Source organism: Lissotriton helveticus, chromosome 3_2 (genome assembly GCF_964261635.1).
Source record: "Lissotriton helveticus chromosome 3_2, aLisHel1.1, whole genome shotgun sequence".
In the NCBI taxonomy this organism is placed as follows: Eukaryota; Metazoa; Chordata; class Amphibia; order Caudata; family Salamandridae; genus Lissotriton; species Lissotriton helveticus.
In genome coordinates, this window is record NC_136062.1 from 493,637,640 (window position 1) to 493,660,736 (window position 23,097).

Here is a 23,097-nt window from a genome sequence, read left to right on the forward strand (position 1 = left end):
TTTCAAAGGCGGATTTTTATATAACACTTGCCTTTCATTCCTGGACACACATATTTTTAAATCCTCTGATACAGAGCTGGACCAATCCGACAACTTCAAACCCATATTAGGGGAAGATGACAAATTGGAGAAGGCCTGTTGATTTCGTTTTTCCCCAAAATATGGCATAACATCTATTCCTCTGATTTGTAATTCCGCAGCCCACTGTAGAATAAGATTTAACACTACTTTAGAATGAAATTTCACCCTTGTGGATCTCCCTAACAAAGAGTTAAGAAGGAATACTACATCCAAATCAGATGTTTGAATTAATTTTAAACCTTCAATCTCTTTGAAACAAATAAGTAAGGCAGATCTATTTAGAATTAAATCAGTATCAAATAAGGGCAAAAACTCAAGAAAAAAAGTATCTACAATTATTTTTTCTGTGGGAGGAATGACTACAATTGGGGGTGCCTCTAGAAGAGGCCGAGCTGATGGATTAAGAGAGGAGCGAGAAGGATTACCAGGAGGGGAAGTAACCTTGGGAACATCTTGATAAGGCATTGCTGAGGGATTAAGACAGGAAAGAAAAGGATTAACAGCGGGAAAAGTGACCCTAGGGAGAAAAGGATTAGTGGAACTTAAAGGACCTAATCCAGTGGACATGAGTTCCACTCTGGGAGATAAAATCATATCTTCCTCAGGGGCAATCACTTGCACAGCTTGAGGGGAATGTTCTAAAATTGGATCCACACTTTTATCAAATATGAATTTTCTCTGTCTTTTTTTAGAGAATCTTCGATTGGGTTTTCTCTTCTTTATTTTAATCTTTTTATGTTTTGGGAGAATCGATTTATCAACCATTCCCGTATTTGCCATAAGAATCCCCTCATTTTTTGACTGTACGGAAAATATAGGGAAAAGAGAGGGAGTATCAATTTTATGGTCAGTAGGGGACATGGATACTACCTCTATCTTATCACTAATAGAAGCTATGCAATTAGCACCAGCAGAAACCGCTTTGCGGATCTTAAAATCAGCTGGTAATGCTACTGATTTCAAATCTTTTTGACCATCCTTAAGGAGAGAAGGTCGAGCGGAATACAGATCTACTTGAGCACTTGGAGGACTCTTTTTGGGAATCTCCATCAGGTTAACAAGCGTAGGAGGGCAATCAGACACCGGACCAATCTTACTTTGCAAAAACACTTTTAAGATTTGAGTTACCGTGTCAAAAATACACTCAGAACCTCCAACAAATTTTTCAAGAAGACTCAGAATCGAAGATAGTATAGATTCCAAGGAAAATAATGATTTGGAAATTAACCTCCCATCAGCGCTTAAAGACCCCTCAGCTACATTATTCAAAATGGGGCCAGAACAAGAGGAAAAGTTTAATTGTGCAGGAGAAAAATCCAATTCATTAGAAGGTGTGCTACTTAAAGGACCCGTACTTGAAATGGTTATAACTTCATTTGAATTTAGGATGGCCCTAGCTTTCCCCTGGAGGGATTTCAACCGGTCCTTGTGAGCTGTTAGATCGATGTCTGGTAATGTAAAGTCACTTTCTGGGACCGGCAGATTAACTGGCATAACTGACAAAGGGCTAGTATTCACTATACCTTTGGGAACTTCCACAAGAGACTCTTTGGGGGGAATAATACTATCGGATTTCAAAACCTTATCACCCACAAACTCAACAGGACAAATCTGTCCCAGTTGTAGGTCATTTGAAGTCAAACATGAACCCCTTACTATTTCGGGACTAAGAGGTATTAACTGAGATTGACTGGAAACCAAACTCAAGCAAGATGAAACGTTAATAACCTTATTAGCGGCTTCCGGAACATTATAATCAGGCCCCTCGCTCGGGAGTTGCAACTCAAGTGACTTGACTTTCCCTTTATCCCATAAGTTGAAAAGCTGACACTGGCCTTTCAGTTGCATAGAGGACGTAATTTTATTGCGTAAAGGGTTAGATTTCGTTTTAGACCCAGATTTCCCTACTAGGACGCGACCAGAACGCAATTTTTTGGCCGTCATTGGAAAAGTGTACAAAAGATGTAACCAAGGTTACAACTCTCCAAGATGCAATATTAGCCTGCAAGGGAAGATTACAAACAGAATTAAAACAAAAATCAAAGGGAGAAGGCCCAGCCCAGCCTACTGCAGCCTCTGACGGCCTCAGACGGTCCCGCCCTTGTCCCGGGCTTCTCCCGCGCGCTCCCGCGTTGCGGTACCAAGTGGGAGATTTATAGCTGCGCTGAGGTGGGGGAGGAGCCAACAGGGAGAGCGGGTCAGCTGGTGTAGATGCCGAGGGTAAGGCGCTCCTGGGACTGGTAGTCCTGCGCCTCCCCTCGCTCGCAGCCCTGCTTTCACCACCGCCTCAGGAGCTCAAGCGCCACTGTTTTAGAGCGCCGTCCTAGATAACAGCTGACGATGCGGGACCCGCGGAGCGGGTTCCGCGAGGAGTGAAGGCTAAAAGCAAATGTAAAATCAACAGCAACAGGAAGAGCGAGTCCTTCGTGCTCGCAGTCCAAACGCCTTCAGCGAGTATAAGAAGCAACAGGTGAGCAATACTGCCTTGTTAAGATCAGAGGATAAATAGATGATGGTTGTAGGGATTATGGAGAATACTTCAAGACGCACACTGCGTCGTGGAGGTTCAGATGTCGAGGAGCCGGTATTGGTGGGCGATTTTACCAAAGTCTTAAACCCTGCACAGTTCGATAAAAATCTTGTTTGAGACATTTCAAAGTGCGTTCAAATTTCTGTGATGGTATCTGTGCCCAGTTTCGCGATGGTGTGAATCAGTAATGGTGTACTTGTGAACTGCTGTGTACTTGAGTATCCCTATTAGATCGACTAGTAGCCCCTTTGTTGTTTGAGTTCTGGTGTGTTGTGGAGCGTGGCAAGGGTTTCGGACTTCTATTTTAAGACGGAAGTAGGGCGGAAGTGGTCTTTTCAACTGTGATCATTGTGCCAGGCTCCGGCGAGCTCCGGGTAGCCTAGCGTGACATTGAAATCTAAAGAAAGGTTTTCTCCTTTTGGCAAACAGTTGAGGTTCAGTGGAACCTCCAAACGTCCCTGTAGGGCTGGGAACAATCAACCTGTTTCGGCACAGGGCGTTTTGCACAGTTCACTCGTGCCCAGGTGCTCACCTGAGATCTGACCTATGCTCATGCTTCCCCACAGCCCATGAGAGGAAGACCAATCCTTTCTCTGCCACCTTCAGTGTTGTGGACTGGATGCAAGGTACCCTGTGGCATCCCCCATGCCCAGCCCACACTGAGCTCTGACCCGGGGCAGGAGCAATTGTCCCTGGGACCATCATTTATTTGAGGCTTTAAATTGGTCCCACAGAGTGTAATTGAGGGAGAAGGGGAAGAGTTCTACAACCCCAGGATCTTGCTTTGCTTGTTTTAAAAACAGTGAAGGGATGAATCCTGTTTCACTCCATCCGCATGATTGGATTGGTGGAGAAAATAGCATCTTTGGGATTTGGAACTGCTCACATAAAGGCTGGTGTGCACTGCTGTCCTGTCCAGAGATGTCTGGTAAGAAGGGGCGGGTTCTGGTGTGGTGCTGGTGGTGGTCTGTCCGTCATGGGGTGCTGCATTTTACTTACTGTTCGGCTCTCTGAGGGATCAGCTACCCTATTAGGAAGGAGTCCAGGACAACAGGAGGGGCCTCTGGACTCTTCCATTCCTCTTTATTGGGGGGCGATTCTAAAAAGTAATTGTACTATTTCCCATTTCACAAACCCATATCCACTCTATTCTTCACTCTGTTTTCTTTAAAACTTCGTTTAGCCTCCTCTCCCAACACCTCGCTCCTTATATATTTCATATCCCCCAACCCCCTTCCCAGACATTTGCCGGTGATGGGTGACCTTAACCTGCCTTGGTTTCACGAATGTGACTCTGTACCCCTTTTTCTCTTTGACCCCCACAGCGTCACCAGAGATGATGGCTCGGAGTGGTCCGACGAGGAGACCCCCAAGAAGCACCCGAACTCCAATGGGCAGGAGGCTGATGTTCAGGTAGTCAGCGTGCACGTGCGAGCACTTTATGATTACTCCGGCCAGGAGGCCGACGAGCTCAGCTTTGCAGCAGGTATGCACTAACCGGTTATTAACCGACACCTAACCTCCACACCACACCCCACCCAAAGCGGCTGACCAGAAGCACACTGTACCCCAAAAGGAGAGATCTGGATGTGGGGACTGTCAGATGTTTGTAAGATCAGGGCTGGGCCAGTAGGGTAAAGCGCGTCTAATGTAGTAGTAAGTCCTGACTAGTAGAGGGAATAGGGATGGGAGAGATAAGCACAAGTCTAGGGGAATAAACAAATAGTTGAGTACTGAGGGGTGGAGAATAGGAGAATATTACAGGACTGGATGAGTGAGAGAAAGGTGCAAAACTAAGAAACAATAGTACAGACCCTGGTGGATGAGAGCATTGTGGGAATAGTGGGGTGAAATATGGCAGGACTAGTAGAAAGTGTAACACTAGTGCAAGACTAGCTAAGTAAGAACCCAGGGCAGGACTCTTTGTGAACGGATAGGGAGACTAGAACAACATGCCTAAATCTAGGCACCGGGTGCTTGGGGGAGCAGTGCCAGGCTAGGACTGCCAGAGGGTACCCCAAGAGTCGGCCAATGGTAGACTAGAGGCATTCTGGGCTAGAGGTTGGGGTAAGAATCACGTGCTTGCTGCATTAATAGGCGAGCAGCATTTGGCCGGTGAGTTCAGGAATTGAAGAGACATCCAGATCTCTGCTAAATGTCCTTGTTTTGCTTTGTGACATTACTGTGTTTGGCGCGCTGCTTGTGATTGACAGGATTTGCTGTTTTGTGCAAGCGCATGAGCCTCGTAGACACGATTGAGGCACCACCGACTGTGTGCGAGTGATCAAGCATGCGAGCTCTACACATCTCTGCCAGTCTCATGCAGCCCATGTCACGCCTTGTATGTAAAGGCACTGTCCGGAGAATGAATATATGGATGAAAGAAGAACTGGACCCTGCCTAACTCTTCTATCAGCCAGGATGTGATCTGGATAAATTAATAAACGTGAAGGGCCTCACGCCCCGCGTGTGAATGGGACTCGCAACAGATGTTTGTGGCTCCCAGTAGTTTGAGTCTTAATAAAAGCCCTGAGGTGGGAGGGTGGGGGGGTGACTCTTTCTACAATACTTGACTCCTAACAGCCAATCAAAGGCTGTCCTTGGACAGTTACTTCTGCTCCATCCTCTACCAACGGAGTGCCGTCAGCACACTGAGGAGTGGGGGCCCTCAGCATGCCAAGAGAGTGCCTTTAGTTTTTAATCTATCTGTGGCAGGTGCAGAGTGAAGCCATAATATCAGTCCCCCCCCCCTTGGGCTTCAGTCCTGTCAAGGGCTTTGGCTGTTTCCCAGCATCTGTGGTAAGTACCAGACCAAAGCTTGCAGCAGTGGCTGTAGAATGAGAGGATGGTGTGAGTAGCCAGGGCAGTGAAGTTAATGCAGGACTCTGACACACGGGAGGAGCAGACGAGGAGAACCTTTACAAGGAGTTCACTCATCCAGCCGAAGACCATGCTGAGCTGAAGAGAACAGACACAACCGGTGTGCACATGGCCCCACAAGCCCATACTCAAATGGTGCACGCCCACCAGGGGTCTACCCCCTTCTGTCCCACACAAATACCACAATACCCCAAGTGTGACTTCCATCTTGGATTCCTTTTTCTGCATTTGGGTTCAGAGGTGTAGGAGGAGAGTTTTGTATTAATGAGGAAATTCTGTTGAAAAGTGGATAGCGACTTCAAGGGATGGTACTCGCTGGAGATCAAACGGCACTGGACCCAGAAGATTGGTTCTGATCACTTGGCTTTGACTTTGTCAGAGAAGATGGACAGGGAAGGAAGTTCTCTGAGGAAGATGGACAGGGAAGGAAGGTCTCTGAGGAAGATGGACAGGGAAGGAAGTTCTCTGAGGAAGATGGACAGGGAAGGAAGTTCTCTGAGGAAGATGGACAGGGAAGGAAGTTCTCTGAGGAAGATGGACAGGGAAGGAAGTTCTCTGAGGAAGATGGACAGGGAAGGAAGTTCTCTGAGGAAGATGGACGGGGAAGGAAGTTCTGAGTCTCCTCAATGCCATTTTGTGTCACAAACAAATTGTCGTTCGCAGTCAGGACAAACAGACACCCAGTATGAGCGGTAGGCCCCCCAGGTCACGGAAGTTTGGATTAAAAGAAGAGGTATTACAATCCTTCAAAGACTTAAACACAGGGACAACATTATTTTGGCTCGTTAGACAAACATAGCCATGGTACAATCAAAAGGAGAAATTAAAGAAGCAGTTTCTATAAAGAACAGGATTTTTTCAGAGGAGGATAATTTGGAGGAGGCTCCAGGGGAATATAATTCAGAGTCTTACCTCAAAATAGTTTAATCAAAAATATTTTCTCAACAAGAACCATTTTCCTTAGGAATTCTTAGTAAATCTAAGGGTCTCGTGTCCACAGCGTCACCATCAATACGTTAAGATAACATTCAAGGAGAGACCATTGAAGCCGACTGAATTCAAGTCGAGACTTAAAATGGAAACTGCACAGAGCGAAAATAAGAATGATGATGATGAGAAGGAGGAAGATCAGATATGGCGGGGTGGACACAGATTCCCTTCAGGAAGTAACCGGCCTCTACCCAAGTAGGCACTCTCCCTCAGATGACGGATCACTGAGCCAGAGTGTCATCAGCGGGCACTTATGAGGTCCAAACGGATATAGACATGGAGGCGGCTAATTGTCTAGCAGAAAGTCTGAGTTCTATTAACAGAAAACACAATTTCCTTCCATCGTGCTAGCAGTAGTTCAGCAAGTAAAGGAGGTGTTTTAATCCCAGTCACAGCAAGAAAAGAAATCACAAGAATAAAGAAGAAATAGGATTCTAAGTAACCACCTCAATATATCATATCGCATGTAGAAGCGGACTTTTTGATAGCCGTTACAGCCACGAAAAGAGCACCCAAAGCCCTCCATCCAGTAAAAACATTGGTGTAAGATGAGATGAATTATGGAGAAAAATGGAAACATTAACTACCAGTTAGTGATGGTTAGCCATTTTGAATGCTTTAGTAAACCGATATGCTTCACTAATATTGGGAGGAAATGAAGACGTAATAAGACACATTTCAGAGAAAATCCAGAAAGTGAGGGAAGACTGTAGATACAGGAAAAAGCGCGGCATGAGACTCAACTAATACAGCCAGTTGACCATTTACAACTGGTGCAGTCCGTTGAAGAAGTCCTTGGTTACTCATTTCAGAGGTTGAACCTGAGGTAAAGCCAATATTAAAGATGGTCAAGGTGGATGATTCTGGAGGCCAGTAAGAAAGCCACTGACACTACCCAGGCAGTTAGAGGATTGTGTACGCGAGGGACCTCTTCGTATAGAAGAGGCCAGGGAGAACCGCTTTACACACAGACAGACAGCAGCAAGGTCCTTTCATGCACCAAACCAGCTCATGGATGCAGAGCACACAGAAGACACAAACCTTTCAAGAGGGAGGCAAAGGGAGAGGTCAAACTTCAGTATGTCAACACTAGCACCAAGTGACTTACTAAAACTACTCCTGCAACGTCCAACACCCATGGGAGAAGAATGTGGCGGTTTATTTACATTTGTAAACAGTAATGACAAATGGCTACAGAACCTGGAAAAATACAAATATTCTAGCACATTCTTAAAGAACTCTCCCAAAATAAAATCAAAATAAATCGGAGTTAGATCACAGAACAACTAAACATCTGCAAGAGATTGCAGAACTGCTCTTGAAGGATGCAATAGAAGGAGCGCCGTTTCCGGACCCGGACCCAGACACGGGCACGTGCCTGGTTCCTGAGCTGCTTCATTCACAGGCACGCCCTATCCCAGTCCTGGACTCTTGCTTTGGAAACCTATTGATCAAGGCGCACAAGTTCCGGATCTAGACTCTTCAGCAGGTGAATCCCTCACTGGAAGAGAACAACCTGTTACCACAATGCACCCGAGGATGCACGTTTTCACATCACGTCGCATTTAGAACAGCGCAACTGTGTTAAAGGGATGCATCACCTGTTCCGAATTCTACCCTTTGCAATCAAATCCGCTCCAAGAGTGGTCGCAAAGACCCTTGGGGAAGTAGAAGCAAATCTAAGACTTCAAGCAATTCATGTTTATCCCGCCCTACACAACTGGCTAGCAAAGCGCAGGTCTTTCCAGCAATCCCAAAGATGTACAGACAGTGGTATATATTTTGTCGATTGGATTTCACAATCTACGTAAAGATATTCTCACCAACTCTGAAGAGGATGAAACCTTTCTATGGGCAACATTGGACACAATACGTACTGTCAAACTGATCCTGGGGAGAATGAATGCTTCTCAGAAGCAAATTCCTTTACCAGACAGTTCAGTCGCTGACCATGAGGAGTGTATTGAATCTGTTGGAGATGAGCCTCGTGTTCAGCTCATTGTAAATGCTGGATTGCACCAAGACCATTCCACGCATATCCGAGGCACGAATAACTCAATCAAGTGGGGTCACGTTCTGGCTCTCCATGGATCTTATTTTAATGGTTGCTCCACATATAACAAATTCCAGCGAGCTAACACGTTTTGTCACAGTCACTATAAGCCGTTAAGACTTCATCAGGGCAACAAATTGAATAACATAAACATTAGTTCAAAATTCCCATATTCTCTGTATAGAATCCCTCCACACATTCATGTGTCGGTGATCTTTCTGTACGCGAAACCAGTTCAGGAACGGCCAAACAGCCAAGGGTCGCAAAGTCAGGGATACTACAGTGATGCAATGGTGGTTACAAACCAGGTCTAAAAAGAGAGACAATGGTGAAGCCCAGACAAGACAAAAGGGAAGCCCCTTCCTTCACTTGGCTGCTCCTCACCCCCTAATAACAGATGAATGACATTAGGTTTTCCTCTTCTAACAGTTTGCAGTTGGTTTGCTGTGACGTGAGATTCCTTGCACTAGAGCCTGCATGCAGCCCACATTGGAGGCTGAAAGCTTTTTAACACTAACAGCCTTCATAACAATATCCGTGACCGTTTGTGAGGGGACTTTGGGGGTGTGAGGGAGGTGATGATTGGGGTGTCTGCAGCAGACCAAGAAAGTGCTGGTCAGGTAAGTGCATTTATTTGTTTGTTTGTGAAGTGTGCAGTCACTGAAGTCCTCCTCATGCTATGTGCGAATGACACTGCGTGGATCCGTCAGTGGTGGCGTGGATCACCTGAAGTGGAGACGACTCCACATGTGGCGTTTCTTGCATCATCGAATGCAGTGCAGACTGAGTGTGTGCCAACACTGCCATCCTGTGCTGTAGCGATGACTCCTCTGATCCGCGAACGTCGCTGCCACCCTTGGGCACCTGGGTCAAACCTCCTGCAGCAGTCACAGCTCATACGGGATGCAGACACGTGTCTTCAGGTCGTAGCATGTTTCCCGTCACCCATGAGATATACTTGGATGATCCATGCAGCACACAATCCCTCCCTCATGAATGGACGAATAGAACATGTGTAGAGGGCTCAGCTGCCCTGAGCACCGCATCCCAGCACTAAAGAGCAAAGCGAGAGGACCGGGAAGTAGAGAAGAGGTACCTGTTCAGAAGGACGAGTTGTTTTTCTGACCTCGCATTGATGGAGGAAGCCATGGTCTCTGCAAAGGCGCGGCCTCCTGAGGCCTGGTGCTGAGACCATAGGGCGCTCTTTACTGGATGACATGGTTCCTGTTCACCCCCCAAGATCCTTGGTCTGCTCCTGCTGCTGCGGGTCCCGGGTCCAGGGCCAGGTCTACAAGGTGAGGATTCCCAACCCACAGGTGCAAGGCCCGAGGTCAGTGCGCCATCACGGAGTGAAGAAGTGCAGGTCACTGTAGCTCCACACACCCGACTGACTGAGCATTGCTGCTGGTGACCGTCTGGATTCCCTCCATTACGGTCGCTCCCACAGCGTTCCTCTCGCAAAATCGAAAGCCTCCTCCTCGCTGCCTGCATTGTCTGCCCTGATACCTGCTGCCTGCCGCCCTGTCACAGCGCATAGCTGATTGAACAGCAATTGGTATCGTTTTGCGTGCGCACTGCTTGTATTAATTAACGCTTTAAGGCTGAGCGCCTGCCATCGTCTATCCTCGCATTGTTTAATTATATTTCACTGCTCATAGCGGCTGATGTAACTGTGGCAGAAGCGTCTTTTTGGGAACTTAGTATCTGTATTGAGTGAGTGTAATTCCGGCTGTGCCCCAGTTTCGTTTTATCCCCGGCCGGCCATTTAAGATTGTTTGTATTTTCCCCGTGTCTCCTCCCAGACCCCGCCTCCCAGCTGACCCTCCCACGCTCCGCCCCCTCCACCATCCACTTATGGCCAATGGTCCCACGCGCAGCGTCCACGCGCTTCGGACACGCCGAAGGTGCGCCAAAGGTAAGCCCGTCTACGCCCGTCCGCGCCTCGACCGCGCCCAGCGCCAGACCCCTTGCCTCTCGCGCTGCCCAATCCTCCCGCATTACCTACGATGCCACCACCCTCCTAGCCCTTAACCCGGATCGCGCCCCCAACTGCGTCCAAGCCGCTCCTGGACACACCCATGGCCCTCTCTCCTGCTACTCCTGCAAATTCAGCTGCACCGACAACATCTCCGCTACGACCACTCCACAGATTCCCGACCCCAACCACATACAATGCATCCTTCTCAACACCCGATCGGTGCACAGGCACGCCATCGACCTATGGAACCTACTAGACACCATCTCTCCAGACGTCGCCTTCCTTACGGAAACATGGATGAATGCTTCCTCCGCACCAGACATCACCATTGCCATCCCTGAAGAATATAAGATCACCCGCAAAGACCGTACCAGCCACACAGGAGGAGGAATCGCTATCGTCCATAAGAAATCTATCCGCATCTCAACCAGCTCTGACGCCAACCTCGCCAACTCCGAACACCTTCACTTCCAGATCCACATCGACCCCAAAACAACACTCAGAGGCACCCTCCTCTACAGGCCACCAGGACCCCGCGCAAAATTCAGTGAAGACATCACGGACTTCATCTCTCCACACGCGCTCCCCTCCAAAGATTACATCCTGCTGGGAGACCTCAACTTTCACCTTGAAAAGAACAACGACCGCAACACCGCCACCCTCCTGGACAACCTCGCCAACCTCGGACTTAAACAACTAGTCACTTCCCCCACCCACATCGCAGGTCACACACTCGACCCCATCTTCACCTCCAGCAATCATGTCTCCTTCAGCCACACTACGTATCTCCTATGGACCGACCACAGCTGCGTTCACTTCACCTACAACAAGCCGAAAACCATCAACCACTCCCAACCTATCCTGCAAAGATACTGGAACAAAATCACCACGGACCAAATCTCCGCATCGCTCCTTCGAAACTCCCCAGCCCTCTCTTCTAACGCCAACGAAGCCGCCGCCAACCTCACCCTATGGTTATCCAACACCGCCGACACCTTAGCTCCACTGAAAAAACGTCAAAGCAAACCTGGCAGCAAGAAAGCCTCATGGTTCAACGATGGTCTCAAGAAGTCCAAGAAACTCTGCCGCTCCCTTGAAAAGGCCTGGAAAAAAGACCCAACCACCAGCACCAAGGACGCCTTCAAAAGCGCCACCCGCACTCACCACCAACTGATCCGAAAAGCCAAAAAAACAGCATTCAAGGACCGACTTGACAACAACGCCCACAACAGCAAGGAACTCTTCAACATCGTCAAGGAATTTTCCAATCCCTCGGCCAACTCCAACGACATCACCCCCTCTCAAACCCTCTGCGACTCCCTAGCCTCTTTTTTCCACAACAAGATTGCAGACATCCACAACAGCTTTGACAACCAACCCGTAAACCAACCCACCCTAACATCCGCTGACCATCTTTCCCCTGTAAACACCCTTAACGCCTGGAACCCAATCTCCACTGAAGACACCATCCGCCTGATGAATTCCATCCACTCAGGATCCCCCACAGACCCATGCCCTCACCACATCTTCAACAAAGCAGACTCCTTCATAGCACCGCACCTCCGAGACGTCATCAACTGCTCCTTCAACTCCGCTACCTTCCCAGAAGACTGGAAACACGCTGAACTCACCGCCCTCCTGAAAAAACCAACAGCGGACCCCACCGAACTCAAAAATTACCGCCCCATCTCGCTTCTTCCATTCCCGGCCAAAGTCATCGAGAAAGCCGTCAACAACCAGCTCGCCGCCTTCCTCGAAGCCAACAAATCCCTCGACCCCTCACAATCTGGCTTCCGAGCAAAACACAGCACTGAGACCGCCCTCATCGCAGCAACAGACGACATTCGAACTCTATTGGACAATGGAGACACAGTCGCCCTCATCCTCCTCGACCTCTCTGCAGCATTCGATACAGTCTGCCACAGCACCCTTCTACAACGCCTCAATAACATCGGAATCCAAGGAAAAGCACTTGAATGGATCACCTCGTTCCTCACCGGAAGAACCCAGAGAGTCCGCCTTCCTCCATTCAAGTCCGAGACCTCTGAAGTCATCTGCGGCGTACCTCAAGGATCCTCACTCAGTCCCACCCTCTTCAACGTATACATGAGCCCCCTCGCGACCATCGCACGCCAACACAACCTCAACATCATCTCTTACGCGGATGACACTCAACTGATCCTTTCTCTCACCAATGACCCCAGCACCGCCAAAACTAACCTACACGAAGGAATGAAAGAAGTTGCCGAATGGATGAAACAAAGCCGTCTGAAACTGAACTCAGACAAAACAGAAGTCCTCATCCTAGGCACATCCCCCTCTGCTTGGGACGACTCCTGGTGGCCGGAAGCCCTCGGAAAAGCACCCATCCCGACAGACCACGCACGGAACCTTGGCGTCATCCTGGATTCTTCACTCTCAATGAACAGACAAGTCAACGCCGTATCCTCTTCCTGCTTCAACATTCTTCGCATGCTCAGAAAAACATTTCGCTGGATCCCCTCCGAAACAAGGAAAACAGTCACCCACGCCCTGGTCACGAGCCGACTGGACTACGGAAACACCCTCTACGCAGGTACCACCGCTAAACTCCAAAAGAAACTCCAACGAATCCAAAACGCCTCAGCCAGGCTCATATTAGACATCCCACGCAACGAACACATCTCTGGTCACCTTAAAGACCTCCACTGGCTACCCGTCAATAAGAGGATCACTTTCCGACTGCTCACCCACGCACACAAATCACTCTACGACATCGGACCAGATTGCCTCAACTCTCGACTGTCCTTCTACAACCCCTCCCGCCAACTACGTTCTTCCAACCAAGCCCTCGCCACTGTACCTCGCATCAACAAGACCACCATGGGTGGCAGATCCTTTTCATACCTGGCTGCTAAAACATGGAACTCACTCCCCGCCTACCTTCGCCTCACCCAGAACCACCTAGCGTTCAGAAAGCAGCTTAAAACGTGGATATTTGACAAATAATCCTCCTCCCCTTCCTAAGCGCCTTGAAACCCTCTGGGTATGTAGTGCGCTATACAAATTTTATGACTTGACTTGACTTGACTGGTGGCGTCTGTGCTTCCTGGGATGCTAAGTCCCTTAGGAGGTTCAGGGACGCCGTGGAAATTCAATTTTGTTCTCAGAAGAGCACACGCAAGCCTTGCACTAAGAAAAGATAGTGTATATTTAAGTGTTTATTTCAACCTGTTGCTTCGTAAACGAATAATGACCACACAGTATAATGAAAACCGTACTTGCGCATGTTGATAGCAGAGAGAATAAAGTAGCTCTAATATGTTTAGGATGTTTCTAGCAGCCTCCCATCCTAAAGCTACTTCTATGCGCTACACTATGAGAGCATGCAAGCGCTAGCTTGCCTCTGGAGCTTCTTGGCGACATGTGACCACATACCTGCTCAGAGTGGATCAGCTCTGTTGATCAGACTTCAGCCGGGAGAGTGTTCCCTCAGAAAGAAAACCGTTTTCCTTCTGAGGGAACACTCCTTCCTATCGGCGCGTGAGCAAGCCGCACGTGCCGATCCCACCAGCTCCCTCTGCACCGAAACCGAAAGAAATCTTGGCTCATTTCATCGCCATATAGACTCTCACCAGAACATTGTGTGCTCTGCCGTCTAGCAGGACCTCTCGTGATAACCTGGTGTGAAAGGGGGTCTCCAATCCAGTAGTCAGTTCAAGGGGCTTATTATAAGATTGACCACTGACTATTAGCCTACATTGCAAAAGTCCAGTGGGGCCTTTCCAAAATCTGAGATGTAACCGGTCTAAACCAGCAAGATGAAAATACGTCAACTTGGAGTTCATGTTTATTTTACACATGTTATGTTATGTTAGTAAAGACTTATAAAGTGCACAGCTACTCCGCGGAGTATCCCGGCGCTGAGACAAAAAAGATACAGAGGCCAAAAGGGAGGAAGGAGGAATGTCAAACCCAGGGTGCGAGGTCGTTGTCCCGCTTGTTGGAACATCCAGGTTTTCAGTTGTTTCCTGAAAACCAGTATGTTTGTGGCCTACTTCAGCGGGAGTGGGAGCTTGTTCCAGAAACTATCCACCAACACCTGAAATGAATGACCGCTGCAGCGGGCTTTGAAACACCTAGGATTAACCATTGGGTGTTGGTGTGCTGACCTAAGGGATCTACCAGGTACATAGTATGAGGCTCTTCTATGGATGTGACGCGCCCCATGCCGTGCAGAGCTTTGAAAGCCAGGACCAGAGCTTTGAAGAGTGTTCAGCATCAGACAGGCAACCGGCGCACGCCCGCTTTCAAAGTCTTGAACATTGATATCGAATAGTTTGCAGCAGACTCGTCACCTGATGTTATAACAAATCTTTGTTTAGATAAAATGACACTGCTGCAAGTTTTGTGACATGCTGAATGTGGACTACAGGCAGACAGGCTGACTAAAGATCTTTTACAAGTGGACTCTGATTCGGGAGTGCATGACTGCCAAGCTCTTGTCTCTACGGACAGCAAATATGCGAAATTGCAGGACCTCACTTAGGAACATTTTGTCACATTATGTTACTCAAAAAAAGTAAATTTCTTGAATTGTAAGGGGTTTTCTGGGTTTTTTTCTTTAATGGTGGCTGCAAAATTTAGCAAAACCCTCCTCCCCGTCTTTGAAATGTAGCGACTCCAAAAAATTCACCACCCAAACAACACGATCACCACCCGCTAGATGTTTTAGGTGGTCCCAGCGATGCTCTTGGTGTTCTGTTGTCTACGGGTACACAGACCAGTTTACTGGTGGCCTTCGACTAGTTGGGGCCCGAGTGGTCTCCCATTTTTGATTTTGGGGCACTTTGTATATGAATGAATGAATGAATTTGTACTTGTATAGCGCACTTATACCCTGAGGTGTCTTGGCGCTGTACACATACCGCTGTGGAACCCTTCCTGGCTTTTCCCTGTGAGATGCCCACTCCTGGGCACCCCCAGGGTGAAGCCAGGCATCCCAGCGCTGTTGGGGCCGTTGTGGAGATTAAGCAAGGTATTGCCCAGAGTTGCAGAGTGGGACCCATGATTAGAATAGGCACCGAGGCGAGAATTATCAGGTCCGAGGAAATTGAGCCCAAGAGCCGCCGAGGCGGGGAATTGAACCCTGGTCCCGGGCCAGACCTCTGCATCAGGGTCTGCCGCTCTAACCATTGAGCCACACTTCTCCACACCGTTCCCACGGTAGGACCCACAGAGGTGCCTGTGCCAGGACCCACTTGCTGTCCTAGAGGTTTACAGCAGATGAGGCACCACAGGGCACCGACGCCATCCTCGGTAGTCCATAGTGACACTAGTAGCCACTGGCTCTTAAGTCTGGGTCTCTGCTTCAGCTGTCGGTAGGTCTGGTCTGTAAATACCACAACAACGAGCATCATACAGGCAGTGATAGTGGACCAGCTGTTTCTTGTGCACTCGGTGCTGACTGAGGGGCCAGCACTTCTATTCCTCTGCTGGTTATGAGGAACTGACAGAACTTATTTTAAGTTTAAAGGCTCAATCAGTCCTTTGGGAGCTGTGTATGGCTGTTGCAGGCCAGATGTCTCAGACTGCTTGTCCTGTGGCCCAGTCTGAGCCCAGTGCTGACTGGCGCCGGTGTGGTGTGCTTTAGCCTTCAAATAAAGAATCACTGTTTTCTCACCGTCAGCGACGTGTGTAATTCACTTCACGTGAATTACACACAAGGAGGGGAAACCTATTCAGAAACAAAGGTAGTTAGCTGGAGATCTGCCCGTCCTACCAGGTTGACAGGTTTCAAGGAGAAGAGGAAGTGAGAGTTACATGCAGGCTGAGATTTCTAAAATAGACATCACCAGGTGATCACAAAGAGAAATGCCATCTTGTGTGGCAAACCGTTATGGGTTCCTGTGGACTTCAGCTCTGACCTGTCTGTTCATAACGTGCACAGCTGCAGTCATACAACAGACGACTGTCATACATGTCACAGACATGCTGTGTATTGTAGTGTTTATTGAAGTTCCTGTTGTCTACTACTTAGTTCCAGCAATGCAGATGAGGCCTAAATATCGTGACCTAGAACCATCCATTTACAAGGGAGAACCAGCCTTCGATAGGGGTCTGTGGTCATGCCCCTTGACTATAGGCACCTTGCCGACACCGCCAGTCACCACATACCCCAGCTTGAGATGGGGGCATCCGCTCTCACTGAAAGTGGGGTGCATAAACCTATTTTCGGACAAAAGATGCGAGCCGATAATTCATGTGTTTCACCATCCTGGTACCCTGTCGGTGCTTCGAGGGAGAGAGAATACAAGTATTGGGGACTCCACTATGTGACTCCTTCTGTAGTTCATTCTCTGTGAGTCCGTGCCGTCCTGACTGATGGACGGGTCACAGGGTTCATCTAACAGTCCTGGGCTTGTGGGACCTTCTCAAGATGGTGCTTCACTCGCCTGGAGCTCTGTACCCTCTGGTTCACCCCTCATCTCGTGTTGACCCAGTACAAGCCGCCTCTGATGGTACTTCATTTCCTCCTCACAGAGAAGGGTGCTCTGCGTTGCTTACCAGAACAGAGGTACCCAGAAGAAGGTCCTTGTGAACAGCTGGTTGAAAATGTGCATTCGCAGGACTGGTGAGAATCTGCGAGTGCAGAGAAATGGGCATGCAAGTTGTTACGTTGGTCACAGTTGAGGCAAGGTGAGGCATGAAGGCTTGGCTAGAAGGAACGTGCCCGAGTGGCGTCTTGTGACTCTTTCTGGATTGCGGAAGAGTTGGCTCACATTAGAGGTGTGTGGTAAGATCATCTCCTTCTTCAGAATGTAGGACAAGTCCCGCGTCCTTGTACGTTTTTCAATAGTCTTTGGAATTTCAAGCATGACCTGTGCGGTGTTGTGCAGTTGTTGAAGACGCTAGGCTCAGTGGCTGGTTAGTCGGTTTGTTTGACCTTAAGGCCTTGTATATCATACGGCAGCCTTTGAAGAGCATCTTATAAGGATGACAAGAGTTAAATATAACAGGCTGGGTGCCCTGGCCAGAGCCCATGTTGGCTGCACACTCTAAGAGCTCCTGACATGTGGCCCGATTCTTAGGCCACCATATCTCCTCAAAGCAGTGACCTCTACAGGATATGCAGAGCCCCTACCGTGGCTGAAACCTGGGCTCTATTCTGGTGAGACTGTTTTTGGGGACAACCCTTCTCCCACAAATACCCAAGTGGGGCAGATGCGTGTGACAAACGGGGTGGTGGCACTTCCCAAACCGGCCAGAATTTAGTGTTGAGGGTAGTCATTAGAAGTGCTGGTGTTGTTGAAAGTGCCAGGCCAGAAGAGGAGGCTGGAAGATAATGCGTGGCTGCATAACCAGGGCAGTGACTGGATACAGCACCTAGAGTAACGTGCGGGTGCAGTATGTGCCAGAGGCCTGCAGCGGATCCTGGGTGGACACTTTGGGACTGCAGCCTTCGCATATCTGCAGGTCACTTTTTGAAGCAGTGACTTGGTCTCTGTTGTCTTTCAGAGACCGGTGAAATGAGACCAACTCGTGTAAGAGTTTTTTAAACCGCAGACTGGAACACAGAAGGGACAATAAGATGTTTCTGAGAATTGGTGAACAGACTGTGTGTGTATGTATGAGGGCTCCTTTTCTATAGCGAGGAACTAGCCTAAAGGCAGTGGAGCCCTGTACATGGTCCAAGACGAGCATCCATTCATGAAGTGATGGGAGAGGAATCTGGTTCGTGGATGTTGAGGCATCATGATGTAGTGTTCATCTCGAGAGGTGCATCTTTCACTCTTGCCTGATTTGGAGCAGAGTTTGGGGCGGTCCTGATGGATCCCGGGATGCTGTTCCAGATCCTCCGTGTACTGATGGAAATTCATAAATAATCAAAAGATGCAGTACAAGCCGCCATGGCAGTGAAAACCAGCAAGATCCAGGGCTGCGGTGATGTACGTGGAGGACCAACGTGGGGGCTGAGCTGACTGGGCCAAGGAGTGGAACTGGAGCGAGAAGAGGCTGGGCGTAAATTTCTGTGACTCGAAAGATAACGCGTGAGGACAAACGTGGTGGTGGCACTTCCCAAACCGGACAGAATTTAGTGTTCAGGGTAGGCATTAGAAGTGCTGGTGTTGTCGAAAGTGCCAGGCCACAAGAGGAGGCTGGAAGATAACGCATGGCTGCATAACCAGGGCAGTGACTGAATAAGGCACATGGAACAATGTGTGGGTGCAATATGTACTATGTCCATGCCTCAGAAAGCTGAACGACTACAATGGGTGCTTTGATGCGGAAGAAGGTTTTTAAACTTGAGCCAGCTAAAGTTGGGACTCTTGACTAATTGCGAACGGGAAACAATTTCGGGTATTTGGGGGGAGCACTTTGCCCATCGCCGCCACATGATTGGGAATGAGCAAACCTGGGTGCTGGTGGATGTTGAATCTCTGGCTGTGTCTGTTGGACCCGGCCTCGTGGCGTGGTTCGCGCCTGTCCCTCCACACCCGGCAAGCGTAGGCCGGCACCCTGAGCCCCCTGCGCAGCATCCCCGTGAGTGTAGCCTGCACCCTGAAGCCTGGTCGTCTCACCCCCGATAAGCCCGAACCCCCGTAACCCACGACCAGGCTCGCATGTCCCCGTCCCGCTCCCGGCTCCGAGCGCCTAACCTTGCATGCCCCACAAAGCCCGGCAGCCATTTTCCCTTCCCGGGATCCCTGTCTCCCTGGGCCTAGCATGACCCCGGCCCCAGCGAAACCCAGACTCCGAAGGCGCGCCAGTCCCGGCTGGGGGGTAAAGGGCTCCCCAAGTGTGATAAGCCAGGCAGTTTCGATGGCACCTCCGGCCTCACCTGAGAGACTGGTATCTGTCACACCTTTGGCCCTCCCCTGTGGGCCAGTTTCGATCACACCTTTGGCCTCCCTGAGTGCTGGCTCCAGACCTGCTGGGCGTCGGGGAATTCCCGGACCCATTTCTCAAAGGATCAAAGAGCCAACCGCCGGACCTCGCCAACGACCAGCCCCCAGGGCTTGAGACCGCCGCCTGCGAGGGTCCGGACATCAAAAGGCCACTGGACTATATCTGGGCCCGCCCGACAACTAGCGGGCAGTTGTATCTTGGACCTGAAGCCTGCGGATCTGATCGCGGCTGATCCTGCGAAAGAACTCATCTTGAATCGCTGAGCCCTGCTGACGCTGTCGCGGCTCCATCTTCGCAACAAGGAACTGAACCACCTGAGCCCTGCTGACGCTGTCGCGGCTCGAGCTGAACTCGTAACCATCGGAGCCCTGCTGACGCTGTCGCGGCTCGTCCTCTCTAAGACCTCGGAGCCCTACTGACGCTGTCGCGGCTCGAGCTTGAACTCGTAACCATCGGAGCCCTGCTGACGCTGTCACGGCTCCCCAAGAACTTCTCCGGATCGAGCCCTGCTGACCTCGTCGCGGCTCGAGGAGTACTCTGGTCCGGCTGGACCATCGAGACCACCATCACGACCGATTTCGACGTGAGTGAAGCAGCCAGTACGCCCATCACCTCCCGTATCCCCCGGCTCGAGGATTGAGAGCTGTGTGTAGGGTACGCTTCGTACTGGGCCAAGGCTAAAGACTGTCCCGCTTCCCTCTCCCCGAATCCTCTAAGACTTTTGTGATCCTTCGATCATTTGTACATAAGAGTGCTACTTTCCTTTTACTGCTTATAAAGAACTTGCTACTGAAATCCAACGTTGTGGTGTCCGTTCGTAAGTGTGGTGTGAGCTCAGTGCGTACGATCCTAGACCCGAAGTCCTCCCCGGGGAGGACCTCACGATAAGACTCGGCAAGATCTGTGGGAGAGGTGGGTCCTGGGGTGGTCGGGTGAGCACAACCTGGCCCTCTGAGATCGCCCCTTCTAACAGTGTCCAAGCAAGAGAGGTGTTCTGCAGTTAAACTTTCACCATAGTCTCCAGAGATGAGCAACATTTAGGTGGGCCCCTGATGGTGGCCAAGGGGAGGCAGATGGGTCAGTGGGCTTCCTGCTGAGGCTTATGGTGGAGTTCAGGGTGAAAATACATGATTGGAGCATAGGAATCTACAACACTACTAGCAACCGGCAGTTTGTTACAGGTAAGCATCATTTCATTCAAATAATCTTTATTTCGGTCAAAGACCTTAAAAAATACAACATAGTCAGTAAAAAAACATCATTATACCTGTGTACATCAGCATTGGAATAAAAATACTCAATTGAATTTCATAAAAGCTGAGAACATGGTTAAAAAGAATAAAAAAGTTGAAAAGTATACAAAAATTACAGATAGTAGACAATCGGGACGCATATCAAACCTCTGGCTATGCTGAGCAAAGCATTATCAACGGGATTTGTTATTAATAAATTACCAGCGCCTGCGCCACATGGCGTGCAAAAAGCGAGAAACTGAGAATACAACAGGTGGAGAGGTATCACATTTTAGGATTCTAAATGACTGGTGGTACTGCTTGAAACCCAAGTTTCTACACAGTTGGATAAGCCAACGCTGCCTATGGGTTTTATAACATGGACAGAAGACGAAAACATGGGGCTCAGTCTCCTCCTGTGCACCACACGCTGGGCATTCTAGCAACTTGCTGCAGGACCATATATGAGAAAAAACCCTAAGTGGTAATGTACCATGTCTAAATTGTACATAGTTTTCTCGCTCCGCTAAGTAGAATCTCATCCAAGAATGGCTCAAGTTTGTACTCCTCTTTGTTGCTAGAAACTCTATAGTTAGAGAGCCCAACGTAGAGTTGCTGAGGATATCCACCATCTGTTAGTTACGATAGTTTCACCAAGTCAGCTCGAGATATCTCTGCACAGACCACTTCAAGGTTGCTCCAGAGATCCAGGTTACCCAGCCTCTTGCTCTCACTTCTTATGTAGGAAAACCACTGGAGTTTTTCAGTCCCAGGGAGACCCATGAGTTCTTTGGCTTCAGATCTAAAATGCTTCAATTCTGGAGTTACCCATAATCTACGCCAATATATTAAGGGCGTAGACCAAATACTTCATCTATTGGTCTAATACCTAGATCCAATCTCATGGGAATAAGTAGCGTACTGACCGGGAGAGCCAATAAAGATCTCAGAAAGCAATTTTCTGCCTTGAGAATATATTCAGTCGAACAATGTCCCCACAGTTCTGCCCCATATATTATAGCTCCCCTGGCTTGCACTTTATAGATTTCCAAAATGGAAGCAACTGGTGTAGAGGTGGATTCCCTATGCAATTATAAGACCCCTCCTGTGGTCTGTACCAACCTAAGTTTAGCCTTGGCAATCTGAGGACCCCACTCCATGTTATCAGTAAGGGTGATGCCCAGGTATTTGAATACTGTTACCCTTTCCAGAGTGATACCATTTAAAGAAGGGTTGGGGCAGGTGGTCTTTGGTGGATCCCAGATCATATACTTTTTCTTTAGTGTTTATCTCCAGCCCCCTTTTCTTACAGAAACTGGCAAAGCTGTCTAGGGCACGCTGTATTCCCATCGGGGATTTCGACAATAGAAGGGTGTCGTCAGCAAACATAAATGCCACTACCTGCTCGTTTCTTTTTTTCGGGGCATTGATATCTTTGACCCCCTTGAGGTGAGCAATTAAGGCCTTGACGAAAAGACAGAAAAGCGTGGGGGCCAGGACACACCCCTGTCTCACTCCTCTATAGACCAAAAACTTCGTTTCTTTTCTCCCACACCCAGAGTCTGACAAAACTTTGATTTGGAAAACTTGAATGTTGACATGGGGTGTCTGGAACTGTCCAAATTTGCTTTGGTTCTGCTGGGGATTTGGGGCGGGGGGGCTCCCACAGGGTCGTTGTTGGCCCTTGTGGGCTTGGGGCCACACAGGGCTGTTGTTGGCCCTTGTGGGCTTGGGGCCACATAGGGCTGTTGTTGGCCCTTGTGGGCTTGGGGCCACATAGGGCTGTTGTTGGCCCTTGTGGGCTTGGGGCAACACAGGGCCGTTGTTGGCCCTTGTGGGCTTGGGGCCACAGAGGGCTGTTGTTGGCCCTTGTGGGCTTGGGGCCACACAGGGACGTTGTTGGCCCTTGTGGCTCCAGGCTACACAGGGCAAGTGATGGTCCTTGCGTACTTCACACTGGCGGGTGCTGGAAGTTTCTACCCAATCCAGCAGAAAAAATATCTTCTATCTGCAGTTCTTTAACCTGGCGACCGGATACCTGCAGTCTCTCCATGGGAAATACTAGGAGTCTCTTTGGAAAGCTTACTGCACTGGCTGCCCCTTCCAACAGAAACTGCTTTCCTCTAGTGCAGTGCTTGTTATCCCAACATATTGTGTGATCTTGGGTATTTATCTCAATACCCCCCATCAAATCACTTCATTATCCCCCTCATTCTTTCTCACAGCCTCAGTTATGCAAGATTCATTGGGGGGTTTGATGCATAATTTCTTTTCTGTACATGTCCTGTAGAACACGTGGGATGCATGTAGAATGCTCAGCCTGCATGAAGCTTTCTCATCCATGCGATTATGCTTATGTGGATTTGGGAAGTAAATAATTTTGACCAGGCTACAATTGCCTTGGAGATTGTGTTTGAGTGCTAGCTTAGGTTTGTTGCTTACAGGCCACTTGCTTTAAAGTTTA

At 49.1% G+C, this 23,097-nt stretch overlaps 1 protein-coding gene across 7 annotated transcripts in view; it reads left to right on the forward strand.

The window, feature by feature from the left end:
• PACSIN3 (protein kinase C and casein kinase substrate in neurons 3) overlaps positions 1-23,097 on the forward strand; it is a 270,679-nt gene that overhangs the window by 206,828 nt on the left and 40,754 nt on the right. For 5 of the 7 annotated variants that reach the window (XM_078684475.1, XM_078684473.1, XM_078684477.1 and 2 more), the window contains one exon: positions 3,937-4,097. In XM_078684475.1, coding sequence (XP_078540601.1) covers positions 3,937-4,097 — 161 coding nt within the window. The remainder of the gene's footprint in view (positions 1-3,936; positions 4,098-23,097) is intronic. The other 2 variants (XM_078684479.1, XM_078684478.1) reach the window with 1 other exon arrangement.